The sequence below is a fragment of the Ixodes scapularis genome, unplaced genomic scaffold, assembly GCF_016920785.2.
Source record: "Ixodes scapularis isolate PalLabHiFi unplaced genomic scaffold, ASM1692078v2 PGA_scaffold8__174_contigs__length_109621045, whole genome shotgun sequence".
Classification (NCBI taxonomy): domain Eukaryota; kingdom Metazoa; phylum Arthropoda; class Arachnida; order Ixodida; family Ixodidae; genus Ixodes; species Ixodes scapularis.
The window spans coordinates 69,804,579-69,819,953 of NW_024609883.1; the positions used below are offsets into that span (position 1 = coordinate 69,804,579).

At 45.8% G+C, this 15,375-nt stretch overlaps 1 protein-coding gene across 1 annotated transcript; it reads left to right on the top strand.

Moving 5' to 3' along the window:
- The first annotated feature begins 11,948 nt into the window (after positions 1-11,948).
- Positions 11,949-12,451, top strand: LOC115322473 (protein krueppel). Its single transcript, XM_040212380.1, has 2 exons — positions 11,949-11,970; positions 12,060-12,451. The coding sequence occupies exons 1-2, from the start codon at positions 11,949-11,951 to the stop codon at positions 12,449-12,451; spliced, it is 414 nt and encodes a 137-aa protein (XP_040068314.1).
- The last annotated feature ends 2,924 nt before the right edge of the window (positions 12,452-15,375 follow it).

Sequence of the window (15,375 nt, forward strand, 5' to 3'; positions counted from 1 at the left end):
AAGCGTTCGCAGCAATTTTGGTGTCCCATCTTCTCGTCTGTATCGTCGTTGTTCGGAGCGCAAGTTACTCTTCTTCTTTTGCAGGGGTTCTGATGATGTCAGTACATAGAACTCTGATTGGCTCTGAGTGGGTAGACATCAAGGCAGCTTGCTTTGAAGTCTACCCACTATCCTTCGGTCAGAGCCAAGAGGAGCATAGCGCCCTGACACCGCCGCGACCCCTGCAAAAAATGCGGACGAACTTGCGCTACATGTAGCTTTCGGAAAGCGACTGATAAACAAATAAATTGCGGGTCTCCGTTGCCACGCCTCTTCTGTCAGTCGCGGAGAAAAAACCCATGCCCCTCTCGCTCTCCAGGTGTTCCCGGGCGCTGCGCCCCGAGGCCGCTGTCCGAAGCGCCAAGGTACCACTGCCCCCTGTGCAGCTACTCCTCCCTCTACAGGCAGGTGCTCGTGCGCCACTACAGGACGCACACGGGTGAACGGCCCTTTGTGTGCAGACTGTGCTCGCGGACCTTCACCCAGCTAGGCAGCATGAAGACCCACATGCAGATCCACTTCGAGGAGTACCCCCCGTAGCGACAACAGGAGGCCGTCGACCTGCAACACATTTTGCCCACTGGAGGCTGGTTTTTGCGTTTGAGCGTGCCCAAGTGTATCGCGTCCGCTTTTAACCGTTTTCTTCGAGAGAGCGCCTTCGCACAGCCTGGGAACAGTTCAGATCCACACATGACTAGACCAAAGATTTTGTAGTACTTGCAAGATCGAATCTGCGTATGACCTGTGAGAAACGGTTTTTATAATTGGGGTTCGGTGCTTTCGGGGTTTATTTTTCCTTCGACATGAAGGTGTTTCTCGGGGGTTCATTTCTCCCGCGCGTTCGGGATAGGACAAAAAATTGTTTATATTGGGATTATGTTGAGAAAATAAAAAAGGGATACAAGCCCAAGGCTTCCCAATCTTCAGGGACAGCGCACGTGACCCGAATGCTTAGAAAGTATTTGGGTCACGCGAATGAGACAAAGTTGACGAAACAAAGGGTTGTGGTACCCAAAGGAGAAAAGCAGCGTTACCAGCAGTTCATTGCAAATTTGTTAACACAGAGGTTTGGGCTTGTTGGTTGCTGATGTACAGGGGGAGCAGCGCACCCTCAAAACAGTCACTCAAGTCCACACACTATCTTCCTGTCCCTAGTCCATAGTGCAAAAAGGCAAGGAAAAGGTGTAAATGTACCAGAGAGTTGTTGGTCAGCTCTCCGTAAGTGTCTCTCTCTTTTGTGTATGTGGACTTGAGTAACTGTTTTGCGGGTGCACTGTTCCCCCTGTACAGCAGTGCAAAGTGTTTTTCGGGTCAACATAAAAAAAAGAACAGGCTGAAGATTTTTTTTTATTGGAACTTGGGTTTTTCTTATTCGAGGTCAGGTCCAGTTTGAGGTTTATCAGTTTTCCACGATATTGACAGAATCGGCTCGGGCGTTATTTTTCGTGGTTTTGTGAGGAATGTTTTCGAGCCCCCGGTGAAACAATGATGCTTGAAAAGTGATGGATACATATACGCAAATTGGAAGTGTTCCAGTTCTACCCAATAGATGGCGCCATCTTGTCCTCTCGTCGGGAGCAGTCACGAGCGAGCACGGTCCATTCGAGCAAACTCGTATCAAAATGCACGAACCAGTCTTGGCCCCGTTCGAAAGAGATCATGCCATGTCGTCTCTAGCTCTCACGCTGCGAAAGATGCCTCGCGGACCCAAATTTTTGTCTCACCGAAAAGCCACGACCGACACAGTAGCGTTCTACACAAAACCGTTAATGTTGTTGAAAAGGGTTTCAATCGGGTTATGCTGCATCATCGTCCGCTCTCATGCTGCAAAAGGCGCTAGATGGACATGGCTTTTGTCTCACTGAAGAAGCAAGGATAATGCGGCGATATTCTCTGCAAACTTCGTTCGAACCCCGATGACCGAATGTTACTTTAGAAGTTCTAAAAAGTCGTGCTTGGACTGTGCTGCGTTCGTCTTGGCTTTTGCTGCCTGAACGTGGACCATGTCGGTTCGGTGTCTTCGCTCTACGAGAACTAGCAATGGCAGTAGGTAACCCAGCCTTAAAGGAGCTGTGCAACAATTTCGGTGCTTTGCTTAAATAATTTGGGAGTCGGTGTCTCGACCTTTCTGAAGTAAAGAACAAAACCACTTTTGCCTGCATGTCCTAGTTTTTATTTTAAAAAATGGACAAAGATTGATGTTTTTGGCACCTCTCAATGCCTTCACCATCTTCCGAGTCATGTGCGCTGTGACGTGAAAGGGGGATGCGCAGTGTTCTGGTGAAGCTTTCATCAATGAGCAGCAAGAGCTCACCCACTTGCAGCCACGTGACCACGTGCTTGCACAGCTCTATCAACGTGGCGTTAGGAGGAAAGCCTCATCCGGGTCCGGCCATCCCTGTCTGGCTCTGCCCCTGCTCCCCTCTAGCTTGTGGCGGCTGTTCGTGGTAGCAGGGAGAGCTGACGGTTTGGTTGACCTCGAATAGATGGCGCCACTAAAATGCCGTAAACTACCGTAAAATTTTGAACAAGCGCCCCCCCTGCATGCAAGTCAAAATTACCTGCAAAGTGGGGAGGGGGGGGGGGGGGGGGGCGGCGGCGGCTGCGGGCGCTACCCCAGAACGGCACCAAAATTCAAGATGGCGACCACAAAAACTTTTTTTGCCAGAAAAAAGAAAGAAAAAAAAAGCTCAGTGCACACGGATTTTACATTTTATTTATCTCTGAGAACAGGGACTTTATTAGGCCAAAGATTTGTCACTGCCATGTTAATCACTTTCAAAACCACCAAAAGACTCCTCAGAGTCGGTCGCAAGAAAAAGTTTGCAGCATTCCGCGATGTTTCCCAATTGCATGCCAATGGCTATTTTGGCAGCCTCTTCAGAAAGAAGCCAGTTGCTAATGGCTCATTCTGCACTTCTTTTGCACACCGGGCATTCAAAGATCGCGTCGTCCACATATTCACTGAACACCAGCGTGCCGTTAATTAGCTTTCATCGAAGTTTGGCTTTCCCGTAGTTTGGCTCTCCCGTCGTTTGGCTCTAGCAAATTGTCAAAATTCTCGTCCCATTCCCGTATCCGGTCGAGCTTGATGTGTCGAGACGACCTCAATTTTCTTTGCCACTGTGTAAGAATGCATAGCTGACCTGACACCCCCAAAACAAAGCGACAATGGCGCGTAGCGATCGGGCTGCAAAGTAGGATTGGATTGGATTCTTAGACTGAATTTTGCAGGCCAGTGTTGCGTGGGCGCGGTCAGCGCGGTGCGTGATACAAGTATGGATCGGGGAGGGGAGTGCTTTTTTGGAACAGCGCGAAAATGTAAAATTAGCAGTGAAGTTGGGGGGGGGGGCTCTTGTTTGGGTGGGAGCGCTTGCTTGGAATTTTACGGTAGAAGTTTTGTCGATGATACTAGGTTTTTGACGCATCTATACTTCTGTAGGGACGGCAAGATTTATAAAAAAATGACCTTTTATTGAGCAGGTATTTTCACAAGTTGCTATCTTTCTATGCATCCCCCATTGCTGTCATGCCGCGTGGTTCTCATGGCCGCTGCTCGCGGCTGCAGGTCAGGGAATATTCTAATTTTTGCCTCGCGATTACGCGGCGGAATCGCAATATTTCAAAGGAAGGAGATGTGTTTTCTGTTCTTTGTGACAAGATAAGCAATGTCAAAATGGAAGATGCAAATTCTTTTAATGTTAAAATCGTTGCACAGCTCCTTTAACCCCTTCGAATGACCCATTTACGGCATCCCTCGTTCCACACATGTAGGGAACTGCGGTTGTGCGTTCGTTCCACTGCGTTGGAGCAAAGTGTTGCGACAGTATGTAAAAGTTACTTGGTGTGTGCGTAAGAATGAAGGGTTACAGTGGCCATGTACGGAACATCTCTGTGTACAGGAGGCTAGCTTTTCTGGCAGTCGAGTAAAGGTCATAGATGTGACACAGAATGGTGCAATGTGCGGCGAAGGGAGTGTTTAAGCCATCAGAGTCCCTGTAGAGATGTATGAGCTATTTCACTAAATGATGACGTATGCTTTTTGGACGCAAATAATTTCAAAGAAAACGACACCTAGCAGAAATAATGGCATCGGGATTTGTGTGAAGGCCTTGTACTCCTGGACGGTTACGTGCCGTTTGACGCGGCTCGAGAAGGTAGCTAACTGCATCCGTGCATACTCGCAACTTCCCGTTTTATAAGCAAAGATGTTCTTTGAGAATATCCTTCTGCACCGCATGTGTGTGCAGATTGTTTCTGGGGTGTGAGTTGCTGGCCATAGCTTTCACTGTGCTGCTAACAAAAGCTTTTTGACTACCTCCTTTGTGCACACTTTAGAGACACAATGTGGTTTGCCTTCTTCCGTAGCCTGCGGCCAGTTGTAACATGATGGGAAGCACGTTGTGAGCTTTTAAACAAAGGCCGTTGTAGAATCTCCTCCCTGACCTAGAGTGTAATGGAGTGAAAGTAGGACATGCTTTGCACCCTCTCTTTTTGGGTGTGGGCCATTCTAGGAGGAAGGAGAAGGGTGGGATGCACGAGGCAAAAATAAACCGCGCATCAGCCTTTTATTGATCGACGCCGAAGGAAGTTTCACATCTTGCAAGACAAGCTTGTACTGTATAATGACCGATAGAGGATGCCACAAGGCGTATGTCGAGCTACCATGTGCTTCGTGTTTTAGTGAATTCCGTAGACATGTTTGTGCTGGTGCTCCTTGATTCTTATGTTGTTTCAATATTGTTTAGTTTGCTTGAAATGTTTGAGATACATTGTGTGGCACTGTTAGTGCAACCGGGACATTGGCTATTTTAATTCGAAAGGGTGTAGTAAGGCACCAAATTTTATCTATTAGGTTTAGTGCACTGAGTGGGCACTTCTCAACGCCGTATCAGCTTTGACGACAGCTTTTAGATTTAAAGGAAACACGGGTAAAAGCGGCGATGGCTCCTTCGTGCTAACAGTGTTGCAACACAATGTCAGTGTCTTTCGACGTGCTACTTTAAGGGGCTACTGGCAGGTGTCAAAGTTTGCCTCTGAATTTAAGTCAGTCTCCCGAATGAGCACTTTAGTAGTTCTGATCACAGACTTTTGATTCTAAGCATTGATTCTAAGAAAAAAAGATTTGGCAATTGCTCGTTTGTGCCAGCATTGTACTGCCGTCTACGAGCAAGCGGCGAGTCTTACGCTTGAAGCTCTGAACCTCGCAGTGCCAAAGCCTCGTTCGGCAATGCACAAATACTTAACTGGTTATTTCGAGAAAGCTGCTGGTGTAAGGTTATGGCTTCCTGCGCCTCTGTTTTCCTTAAAATGGTGGTACCCTAGGGTCACAATACAGGCTTCTTGCTCTCCAACTGGCGTCAGCCGTGCTGGCGTCAATAAGACTCGTCGGGGTTAGGAATATGCACCTGTAGTCCTGGTTCTGCTACGGTACGAGCGAAACAGGATGTAACCAGAGCCACTAAATATGTTAGGCTTAGAGTTACGATTCCTTGACGGTGGTGTCACTTTGGTGTTTAGTCTTGGGTGCACCTGGCAACTGTTGCCGCATCTAAATTCCAACGTCCCGAGCATCGGGTACGTCGTTTGGGAAGTTCGGGTGAGATTGTTTGGCTCTGCCGCAGGCTCTTTCAACCTTTATGGAGGACGAAAAACAGTTCTCTGCACTTTTGGATATTGCCTTCGGACAACTGGCACTGATGGTATTAGGCACCGAGATGGCTGAAATGCCGTTAATGTAAAGTGTTGCTTATTTATAGTCGCTTTAAATCCAACATACCCCTTGCAAAGTTGTGTTCTTGGAGGTTTATTAGCTTGTGCGTAAAGTTTGCTCTGACATGATGGAAGGCAGACAAATTTGCCTTTTCATCAGAGTGAAAAGACAATTTGAGATATATGTGTTCCTACTCTGACTTAGACTTAGAGTGTGTTTTTGGCGAGGGTAACTTGGTGAAAACGTAAAATGCGAAAGCTTAATGACCGAGACAACAAGATGCAGTGGCACCGCCGCAGCAGGGCTCCTTTGTGGGTGGCACCTAAATCCCATTGGCTCGCATAAGCTATCATGTGACCATAGCAACAACCAATGGCGTTCTCGTCAGAAGTGGCGGTATGAGTCACTCTACATAAAACATTGCATCAAGGTTTGTTGGTCCAAAACCATATTCGACGAATGGTGGTTTGGTTGGGTATGACCAATGCATTGCCTCACATTTCTTGTATTAATTTTTGTCATGCAAACTCTTTGAGGTCTTAGATGCGGATAACTGAAAGCAAACCGGGTGCGCAATCTTTTTCTATTTGTACACTAGTTTTAGAGGTTAGGACAGGATGTCCCGAAGACCTAGTTTGGGATTTTTAATTAGGCAGGCTTTGCAGGGTTGTGATGACATCAGTTTGTTCATCTGCAACTCAATCCTTTTTGTTTTTTTTTATTTTTTCACGTGCCACTTACTGATTAGATTCTCAGTTCACGGCAATCATTTTGCAAAGGGCAGTTTGTCATGTCATCCTGATAGCATGGTTGAGAACTGGCAGTGAGCACTACTGATGTTTGGTGGTATTCACTGGTGTCTGAGGGCCTCCTTTGGTATTCATATAGATGTAGGCATTCTCTTTAGCTCAAATGAAACCTACAGCCTTACTTTGAAAGACTACCATTATGTTTCACGAAACTGAGCTTCCTATTATTTTTCATGTATACCCTGCAGCTATTTAATGCTTTAAAGCCAATGTTGAGAGTTTTATCACAAGCTGAATTGCTGGATACATTCATGAGGCATGGTTGAAATAAGTGCCGTGAGCTGTGTAAGTTCTTATACCTGGGGCTCTGTGGGTGATGATCAGTCGCATCATCTATACTATAAGTAAATTCAATTACTTGCAGATAACTGTTGGAACAGATTTTTGTTCATGTTCATTTTCACCTTTGTTATGAGCCCTTACTTTCCTCTGATGGAGTACATATATGTGTGATTTTTTTTGCTCTACTTAAGTATGTTATAGCATACTCTCAAGTTGAGACTTTGTGACTCTGCTTCAGTGTGCTCAGCTATGCTTGACACGTCTATATTCTTGCAGTCTTCTAGCTATGTTTTTGTGCCTGCTGAACTCGAAGGAGATGTGTGGTTTTCAACATTAGCATTGCTCTTGCTTTAGCATTGTGGGCCATGTACCTTGTTGCAAGAGGAGTCACCAATAAACAGTGTCCTGTAGTCAAAGGCCTTGCCTTGTGAGGGAAGAATTATTGGATTCTTTTGTGACTGTCTGGTAGTGTCGAAAAGTCATGTTTTTAGCTTCCCACCTGCATGCTTAGGACCCCAGAGAAAGTGCTATTACTGGATGGTATACTGTAACATACTACTTGTGCATTACATGGAAAGAAAGCTTTCTAGCTCTGCATGTTTTTTTGGGGTCTAAGGGCTCGTGGAAAAAGTTGTTCAATATGATTTCATCGCAGTACATAATTTCAGCAAGATTGTCACAATTTCCTACAGAGGTGACGAGGAGTTTATGGTTAAGTATTCCAATAGTTGCTAATGTTCTTTCATTTGGATTGTCATAATATCACTTGCTATAATTTTACCAAGCTAAAAATTAGGCAATGCCTCTAGCCTCTAAAGTGCAGAATGTCAAAGATATTTTCTCTCAATTTAAAATAATTTAAGTACCATTTTGCCAAAGTGGCCTTTTTTTGCTCTATGTTTGCTTGTTAATACAGTCATGTCTCGTCTGTCCACAGATTAGTTTACTAAATGTCAATTTTGGTGGAGCCAATTATTTCTGAAGGCACATGTCATTTTTTACTCAAAAATATCTAGAAAGCAAATAAGGGGCTACATGTCACAGTGTACACATGCATGCAACATCATGTTCAGATAAAAAGAGTTAATTTGAGAGGCTGATGAAAAGCAGGTCTGAGAAGGATAATTGCTTCTGTAACAACAAGAAGTTGTGTGAAAGAGGCATCAAAACACCGATGTAAAAGCTAGCTTAGCACTTAGTCTGTTGACATTTAAAATCTGCAAGAGGAGTACTGCCCCAAGCGTGCACTCATTACCTTCCATCCTATTTAGCTGCTCGTGCGCCGAAGATTTATTGAAGGGGGGAAAGTCTACACTCGGAGGTAGAACTTCTTAGAGGGCTTACATCGCGAGAGAATACGGATGTCTCGTTGCACATGGTCGCCCTTCTTTTTACTACTTTATGTCAACGTGGCTGTTCTCGAAATTTTGAAGATGGCGACCGCATCGTTTGCTTTCCAGACTGCGGCCTCCGGAAGCCGTCGGCGGCTCCGGCCGTCTCTCGCTCGCCATGGCGCGAGCCCCGGCGTGAGTTCCGCTGCACGAGCTGCGACTTCACCACGGCGTACAAGTGCAGCCTCATGGTGCACCAGCGCACGCACACTGGCGAGCGCCCCTTCCAGTGCCGCCTGTGCGGCAAGACCTTCGCCCACAAGTGCAACCTCAAGAGCCACCTCCGCGTCCACACGGGAGAGAAACCTTTCCGCTGCCCGCAGTGCCCCCAGTCGTTCTCGCAGCGCAGCACGCTCACCGCCCACTTGCAGACGCACGCGCCGCAGGGTGCCGGGCCGAGCGCGGTTTGGCTTGCGCCGGCCGAAACGACGGTGGTGCGGCTGCTCGGCACCGAGGTTCGGGACGGGGGGCCGATGACCCATAGCACGCACCTAGACGACGCGGGGTCGTCGTGGTAGACCCTGCGTTCGTTGCCGCGGGACGGCACCGATTTAGGGGATTGCGAGACGGGAGATTTCTGAAGGTTCGCGTCTAAAAACGCCAACTGACGTGGTCTTGGCTTGCCCGTCATAAGGGCGCACATCGTGATGACGTATCGAAAACAAAAAGTTTTGGAAAATTGTTTTTTTTTTTTTTTTTCTTAAAGAGATTCTGAACTGATATTTGGATTTCACAAAATGATGTTGCAGAAGCATCGCTCGTACATCGATATCTCAAACGGATGGCCGTATTTCTGGAAAGGAAGGGCGCGATCGACTGAGCACTGTCGTGTCACGATTCTCTTCGGAAAGGCGAGAGTGAGGAAAAGCGGCCTCGCTTCTCTCCTTCTAGCTTTGGTTCACCTGCTGAGGGGACAAAGCAAAAAGGAGAGGAAATGAGAATCATCACGTGAGATGTCTCGACGGCCTTGTTCAATCATGCACTTCTTTTCCAAAAATACGGGCATCCATTAGAGGTACCGCTGTACGAATGATGTTTTGGGTTTTTTTCATCGTCCCGCCTGTAGCTCTAGGCTTGGTTTGTGAGCTCCAAATTCTGGTTCAGAATCTCCCTAAGGCCTATCCGCACATACGCCGCGGTGCTACCTCTGCGCTATTAATCGGTGCTGGAAGTAGTTCTCACCCTGTTGACGCAGGGCCGACGTTGTGCTATATTGGTGATGTAGTGCTGCTGCAGCATTATCACTAATATAAAGCACTGATTTAGTGCTGCAATGCATGTGTGAACCGGCCTCTAGGAGATCGGGTAATTTTTCGTGAGTTCCATAATTCTGGCTAAGTGCAAGAAAATTTGCAGAACTCGTCTTTTCTGCATTTTGGGGATGGCTTGTGTTTCGTGCTGCCTTTGTGTGAGGTCGTGGATGATCTCGAGGAGGGTAGTGGTTGTCTGTGCTTACACATGACATGGTCGCTGACGGGGTGGTGAAGGTTAGGTGTGCTTTTCGAATGGCCAGCCTCCAGCGTGCACTTGTCTTCGGTCATGCTTTGGTTACCAAACTTTTGTTGAAGGAAGGGAACTCGCGCTGAAACATCTACCTGCCGTTACCGTCCCATCTGTGACCTCAGAAAAGGCCGAGGTTTCGGTTGCGCACGGAAAGATCCGCAGTCGGTCGACATTAATCCTCGTTCCTTCGCCAGGGCATGCCAGATGCCATTTGTTGGCTTGGCACGTAAACCTCCCAAAGTTGCCTTATACGTAAAGAACAATAGTTATAGGTTGCTTTTTCTGCATTTTTTTTTTTCAGTTTATTGGGAGTTTTATTGAACTCGCATGAGCACTTCAAAGTCGAGGCAAAAAAAAAAAAGCATTTTCCACTCGGCGTTTCTCAGAGGCCGAATGTGGGTCAGCAAAGAATTTTTCGAGTTTACCTTGGCACAAAAAACGTAGAAGTAGCATGTAAGTTATTGTGAGAACTTTAATGAGAAGTTTGGCAGAAATTTGAGCATAGTCAGTTAAAAGGTGGAAGCTCCTGCAAAATGTGTGTCACACGGCATTTTCATACATATTCATTACCGGTACTTTCTTTACAGCGACTATTTGAAATAGTAGCCAAGCTCTGTTCTTCTCTGCATTTAATTTATTTCCTTGGTTTAGTATGGACCTGAAGCACCCTACTGGACAGTCCGTTAGTGTGGAGCAAGTCTGCGTGCCTTTCACGTGGACTTGAGTGAACAAACTAATCTGCTCTAATCTCTGCGAATGTCACAGGTGGTAAGTGGAGCTGCGATCGTATAGGGGGAACTATATGTAACCCGCAGTGTGTGCTTGTATTAAAACCTCGATCACAACTGGAGACGTGTGCATCTGACATGGTGTACATGTACAAGGAGTGTATACGGACATGTTTTAGTTGGCACCGAATTTTTTGTGTAGCCACTGCAGGAACTACCTGTGACCATACATTTTGTATGCTTAGTGGCTAACAATATTGTGTTCTCAGTAGTTAGTCATTGTCGGATGTGCGCTTTGCTTCTCTTATATCCTGTGTTTTTCGAATCTTTGCAGATTTTTTGGGCAAGTGGTCTTGCATATTTTGTTTGTATTTGACAAAGTATATTTATGTTCATGTCCAGAGTGTTGCAGAGTCATCGTATCAGCTAGTAATAAAGTGCAAAGTTACTACGACGTTTGGCATGTCTGTTTTTAATGAAACACTCTGCCTCTGAATGGTTACGCTGCTGAACTTTTGAGGCGCATTGTGTAGCATCTGTGTAATTGGAATGTGAACACACTTGCCAGTCCCTGAACAATTTTATACTGAGGGCATCATAGTGGTAATGCAGTGGGAGATTGGCAGTTTCAAGCTGGGGCTTTATGATGTGCACGATGTTACATTTTCACGTTCTTTTTGTTCTTTCCCATTTCACTTAGTGTGGCTATGTCTGCAACTAAGACATTCAAAACAGTTTTGTTTGCAGGCTACCAAGTTTGAAACTTACTGCATTCAAATGAAGAGCTAAGTTTGGTTTGGGTTAATGTGGGTCAATCATCATCATTAACTTGTCAGGATATGCCGTCCAGCGGCATTTTGACAGGCATCTAAAGAAAAGAGTGCTATTATTTTTTCTTCTGTATCATGTCTTAGAGGATTCCTAACCCCTGCACCTAAGTTTGAATATGTCTATTTATTTTAACAATGTTTGGAGGCATCCTTGTTTTCATGTGTTTGTATGTTTTGTTTCTAGCTGTTATTCTGTCTATCTGTATGTGCCACGAAACAAGTAGTCTTTTACGGCACGAAACGTCACATAGCACCAATCTTGGAATTCCACTGTTGGAGTTGCATTTACATTAGTGGTTGTAGTACTTTAAATTGTCTGTGAAGTCATGGGGCCTGAATATTCCTACAGACGAGATGTCTAAAAGAAGGTATTAAATGAGCAAAATGTAAATTAGTTTTGTGATGGCACAGCCAAGGAGGACGTCGTGACAAAAGCAGCTTTGTTGTTGTGCACCAGCTTATGCTTCTGATGACACGGTAAGGTGGTGGCACTGACCGTGGGACAGCACTTGCACAGGTGCTTTATCCTTGAAAAACGAGTTCCCCTGCACGCACGGTGCCCCCAGCTGCTTTAGGAAAATGGGCTCGTTTATGAAACATTGAGTAAGTGTACACTTTCTGAAGGATGCAGCAATCCATGCTACATCTAAGCCATGTACATGCAGCCCCCAAACAGTCCGAAACGGACTAAATCCGCCCCCTTTAAGGGGCTCTTAGGATTCCAAAATGGAAGATACGTCACTTTTTTTGCATTATCTTTGCAGGTTTTGGTGGCGGCACCAATGGCAGGACGCCCCGTGGCGTGCGCCGCTACCACTGCAGCTTCTGCAACTATTCGACCATCTACAAGCAGACGCTGCAGCGCCACCACCGGACCCACACCGGCGAGCGCCCGTTTGAGTGCGAGTACTGCCTCAAGACGTTTGCGCAGAAGTGCAACATGAAGTCGCACATGCGCCTGCACACGGGCGAGTGCCCGTACAGGTGCCAGTTCTGCCACGCCAGCTTCCGTCAGAGGCACCTGCTTACGAGCCACCTGCAGGAGGAGCACGCCGTTCGTCTCGCGTTCAAGTGCGGCTACTGCGCCTCCGGTTTCCTCACCAAGCACGAGCTCTGGAGGCACATGAAGAGCTGCATCAATGATTGGAACCCGTAGCTCCCAATGAAGAACTGCATCCAGATTAGAACTGATTGGAACCCAAAGAACTGCATCCAGGATTAGAACTTGTGACTGGTCATAAAGAACTACGTCAATGCTTCGAGCCTGTTGCTGGCCATGGTGAATATCAACAGCAATGGGAACTCAACTGGCCATGAAGAATTGCATCAGTGATTGGCACCCGTAGCTCCTTATGGAGAACTGCTTCCAGATTAGAACTGATTGGAACCCAAAAAGCTGCATCCAGGATTAGAACTTGTGGCTTCCCATAAAAACTACATCAATGATTCAAACCTGTAGCAGGCCATGATGAATTGCAACGGCTATTGGAACAGTACTGGCCATGAAAAACTGCATCAACGATTGGAACTCATAGCTGACTGCAAAGAACTGCATCAACAGTGTGAACTCGTAGCTCCCTCCCTCGAGCAACATCAGTGATTGGAACCCGTAGCTGGCCACAAAGAACTTCATCAATGATTGGAGCTCCTAGCCAGCCATGAAGAACTGCATTGATGGTTGGAACTCATAGCTCCCCATGAACATCAGTGATTGGGACCCATAGCTAGCCATGTGGAACGACATCACTGATTGGAACCTATTGGCTGTCCATTAATAACTGCATCAGTGACTAGAACCTGTAGCAGGCAATGAATAACTGCATCAACGTTTTGAAGTCACAGCTCCCCCTGAAGAATTTCATCAGTGATTAGAGCCTGTTGCTGGCCAAGAAGAGCTGCATCAATGATTGGAACCTGTAGGTGTCCAGAAATAACTGCATCATTTGGAACTCTTAGCTGGCCCCGAACAACTGCATTAGCAGTTGGGACTCGGCTCATCATGAACAACTGCATCAATAGTTGGAACTTTTATCTCATCACGAAGAACTGCATTAACGATTAGAACTCGTAACTACCCATGAAAAATTGCAACAACGATTGGAACGCGCAGCTCGCCATGAAGGACTGCTTCAGTGATTGGAGCTTGTAGCTCCCCGTGCAGAACTGCAACGACTGAAACTTGTAGATGGCTATGGAGAACTGCATCATTGATTGTAAATTATAGCTCACTGTGATGTGCTTTAAGAGTTTGAACTCGTAGCTCTTCGTGAAGAACTGCATCCACGATTGTAGCTCGTAGCTGGCCACATGCTTCCACAGCTTCATGGCGTATGTTTCTTGGGGCTTGGTGTTTGGTGCCTCTTCTGAGGTCAATGGTGGTCTGTTGGGGAAAATGGCGACAGACTTCCATGATCATTACGGCGTCTGATTGCATGGCTTCCGCTCAGTGTGGTACAGCTTTCGTCTTCTGCAACGTCGGCCATTGTCTTAGCTCTAACTTTCTGTACCTCTGCTCTTTCATGGCTTCGCATGTTGTAGTGAAATCGGGCACTAACGTCAAGGAGACCGAATCTAACAAGCATAGCATTTTATATAGAAACGCATAGTACATGTATTTTGAGGAACTTGAGCATGTTTAGCTGTTCTGTCTTTCCTGCCGACTGTGGATTCATAATGGTGTTGGGGCGAATCTGGGCTAGGGTGCATTCCCAGCAAAGGACTTCATAACCCTATTCATAGTATAAACGAGCTCTGGAGACCCATGCAAGATCAAATTATTGGGTGGAATTTATTAGTGGCCACTTTTTCTCAAAGGACTACAAGGCTCTGGATGCATACCTGTGTCACAAACTGTAGAGTGCTATAAAGTGTGCATCACACGAATTCAGCTTGCTCGTTGCGAAATATTAGGCTTCATATATTGTGGCTAGCATCTGGTGACAGAATATGGGAAAGCACTAAAACCTTTACTAACCTCTACAACAGCCTATTCCCTAATTTCGCTTCGAGCGAGCCCAGGAATACTCGTAGACCAAGAAGGAATCTATGCATGGTTCAAGTGGTGGTGCATTTTGCTTGTTTTATGTGGTACCCGGTATGCTAAGAAAAATGACACCTGTCGCTTTTGTTAAAAAGAGCACTTGCTAAGCACTACGGTACTCCGCACTCTGTTTGCTATACAAATCGGCACCATGTTGGATTCCACCCGACGTTGCATTAAGAAGCTCTCTAGCTTCCTGACATTGCCTGAAATGTTTCTTAAAGCTGATCTTAGTGTTTGGCAGTCAGTGTTACAAACATGCCAATGTGTATTTTTTATTGCATCTAGTGGAACATTTGCGCTGAGGAATTCCATTATGCAATATTGGCATTCTAAGGACAATTTTGGAGAAACGTATGCACCAGTGAGATGAGAGGCATGTGCATGTTTCCCTGAGAAGTCGGCACCGACATGTGTAGTGGTTGTTACAACTTGTCCTTTATGCATACTCATAGGTTTTATACTGGGTGGTAGTTCAGAGGTTTTACACAAATGGAATACTGCTTTGATCTTGGCTATGCTGTGGCATGACTAAAAAGTCACGTATTTAGATATTATATAATATTTATGTATCCCAAGATGTTTGTTTGATGTACCAATTTCAACCAATCAGTGCATTTAGCACTCTTATTTGTTCAAGTATATTTCTTTCTGATATATTGTTATTTATTTGTTCTCTTAAAATAATTTGGGCCCTGGTTAAAAAACAAAGTTCTGCCATCATAATGTGGCATTACGACCAGGTAACAGCCGATGTTTTTTAGATGTTCTTGGTCTTGTGATTTTTTAAACGACTTTTAGTTATTTATTTAGTTTATGTGTACCGTGTTTTTCAGTTTTATTTTTAATTCCCCTTCTGTGTGAAGTTCCCACTATTCCTACTCATATATTTTTAGGATAATACGAGAATGGTTAGCTTCCACACTATCGGTAGCAGGCCAGGTAGCAGTGTGCTGCTCGCTACGAGATTAACATTTCTCAAGTTGCACTTTTGGCCTCGCACTTGTAAGAGACTTTCCTTTTGCTTTGCCAACTTTTTT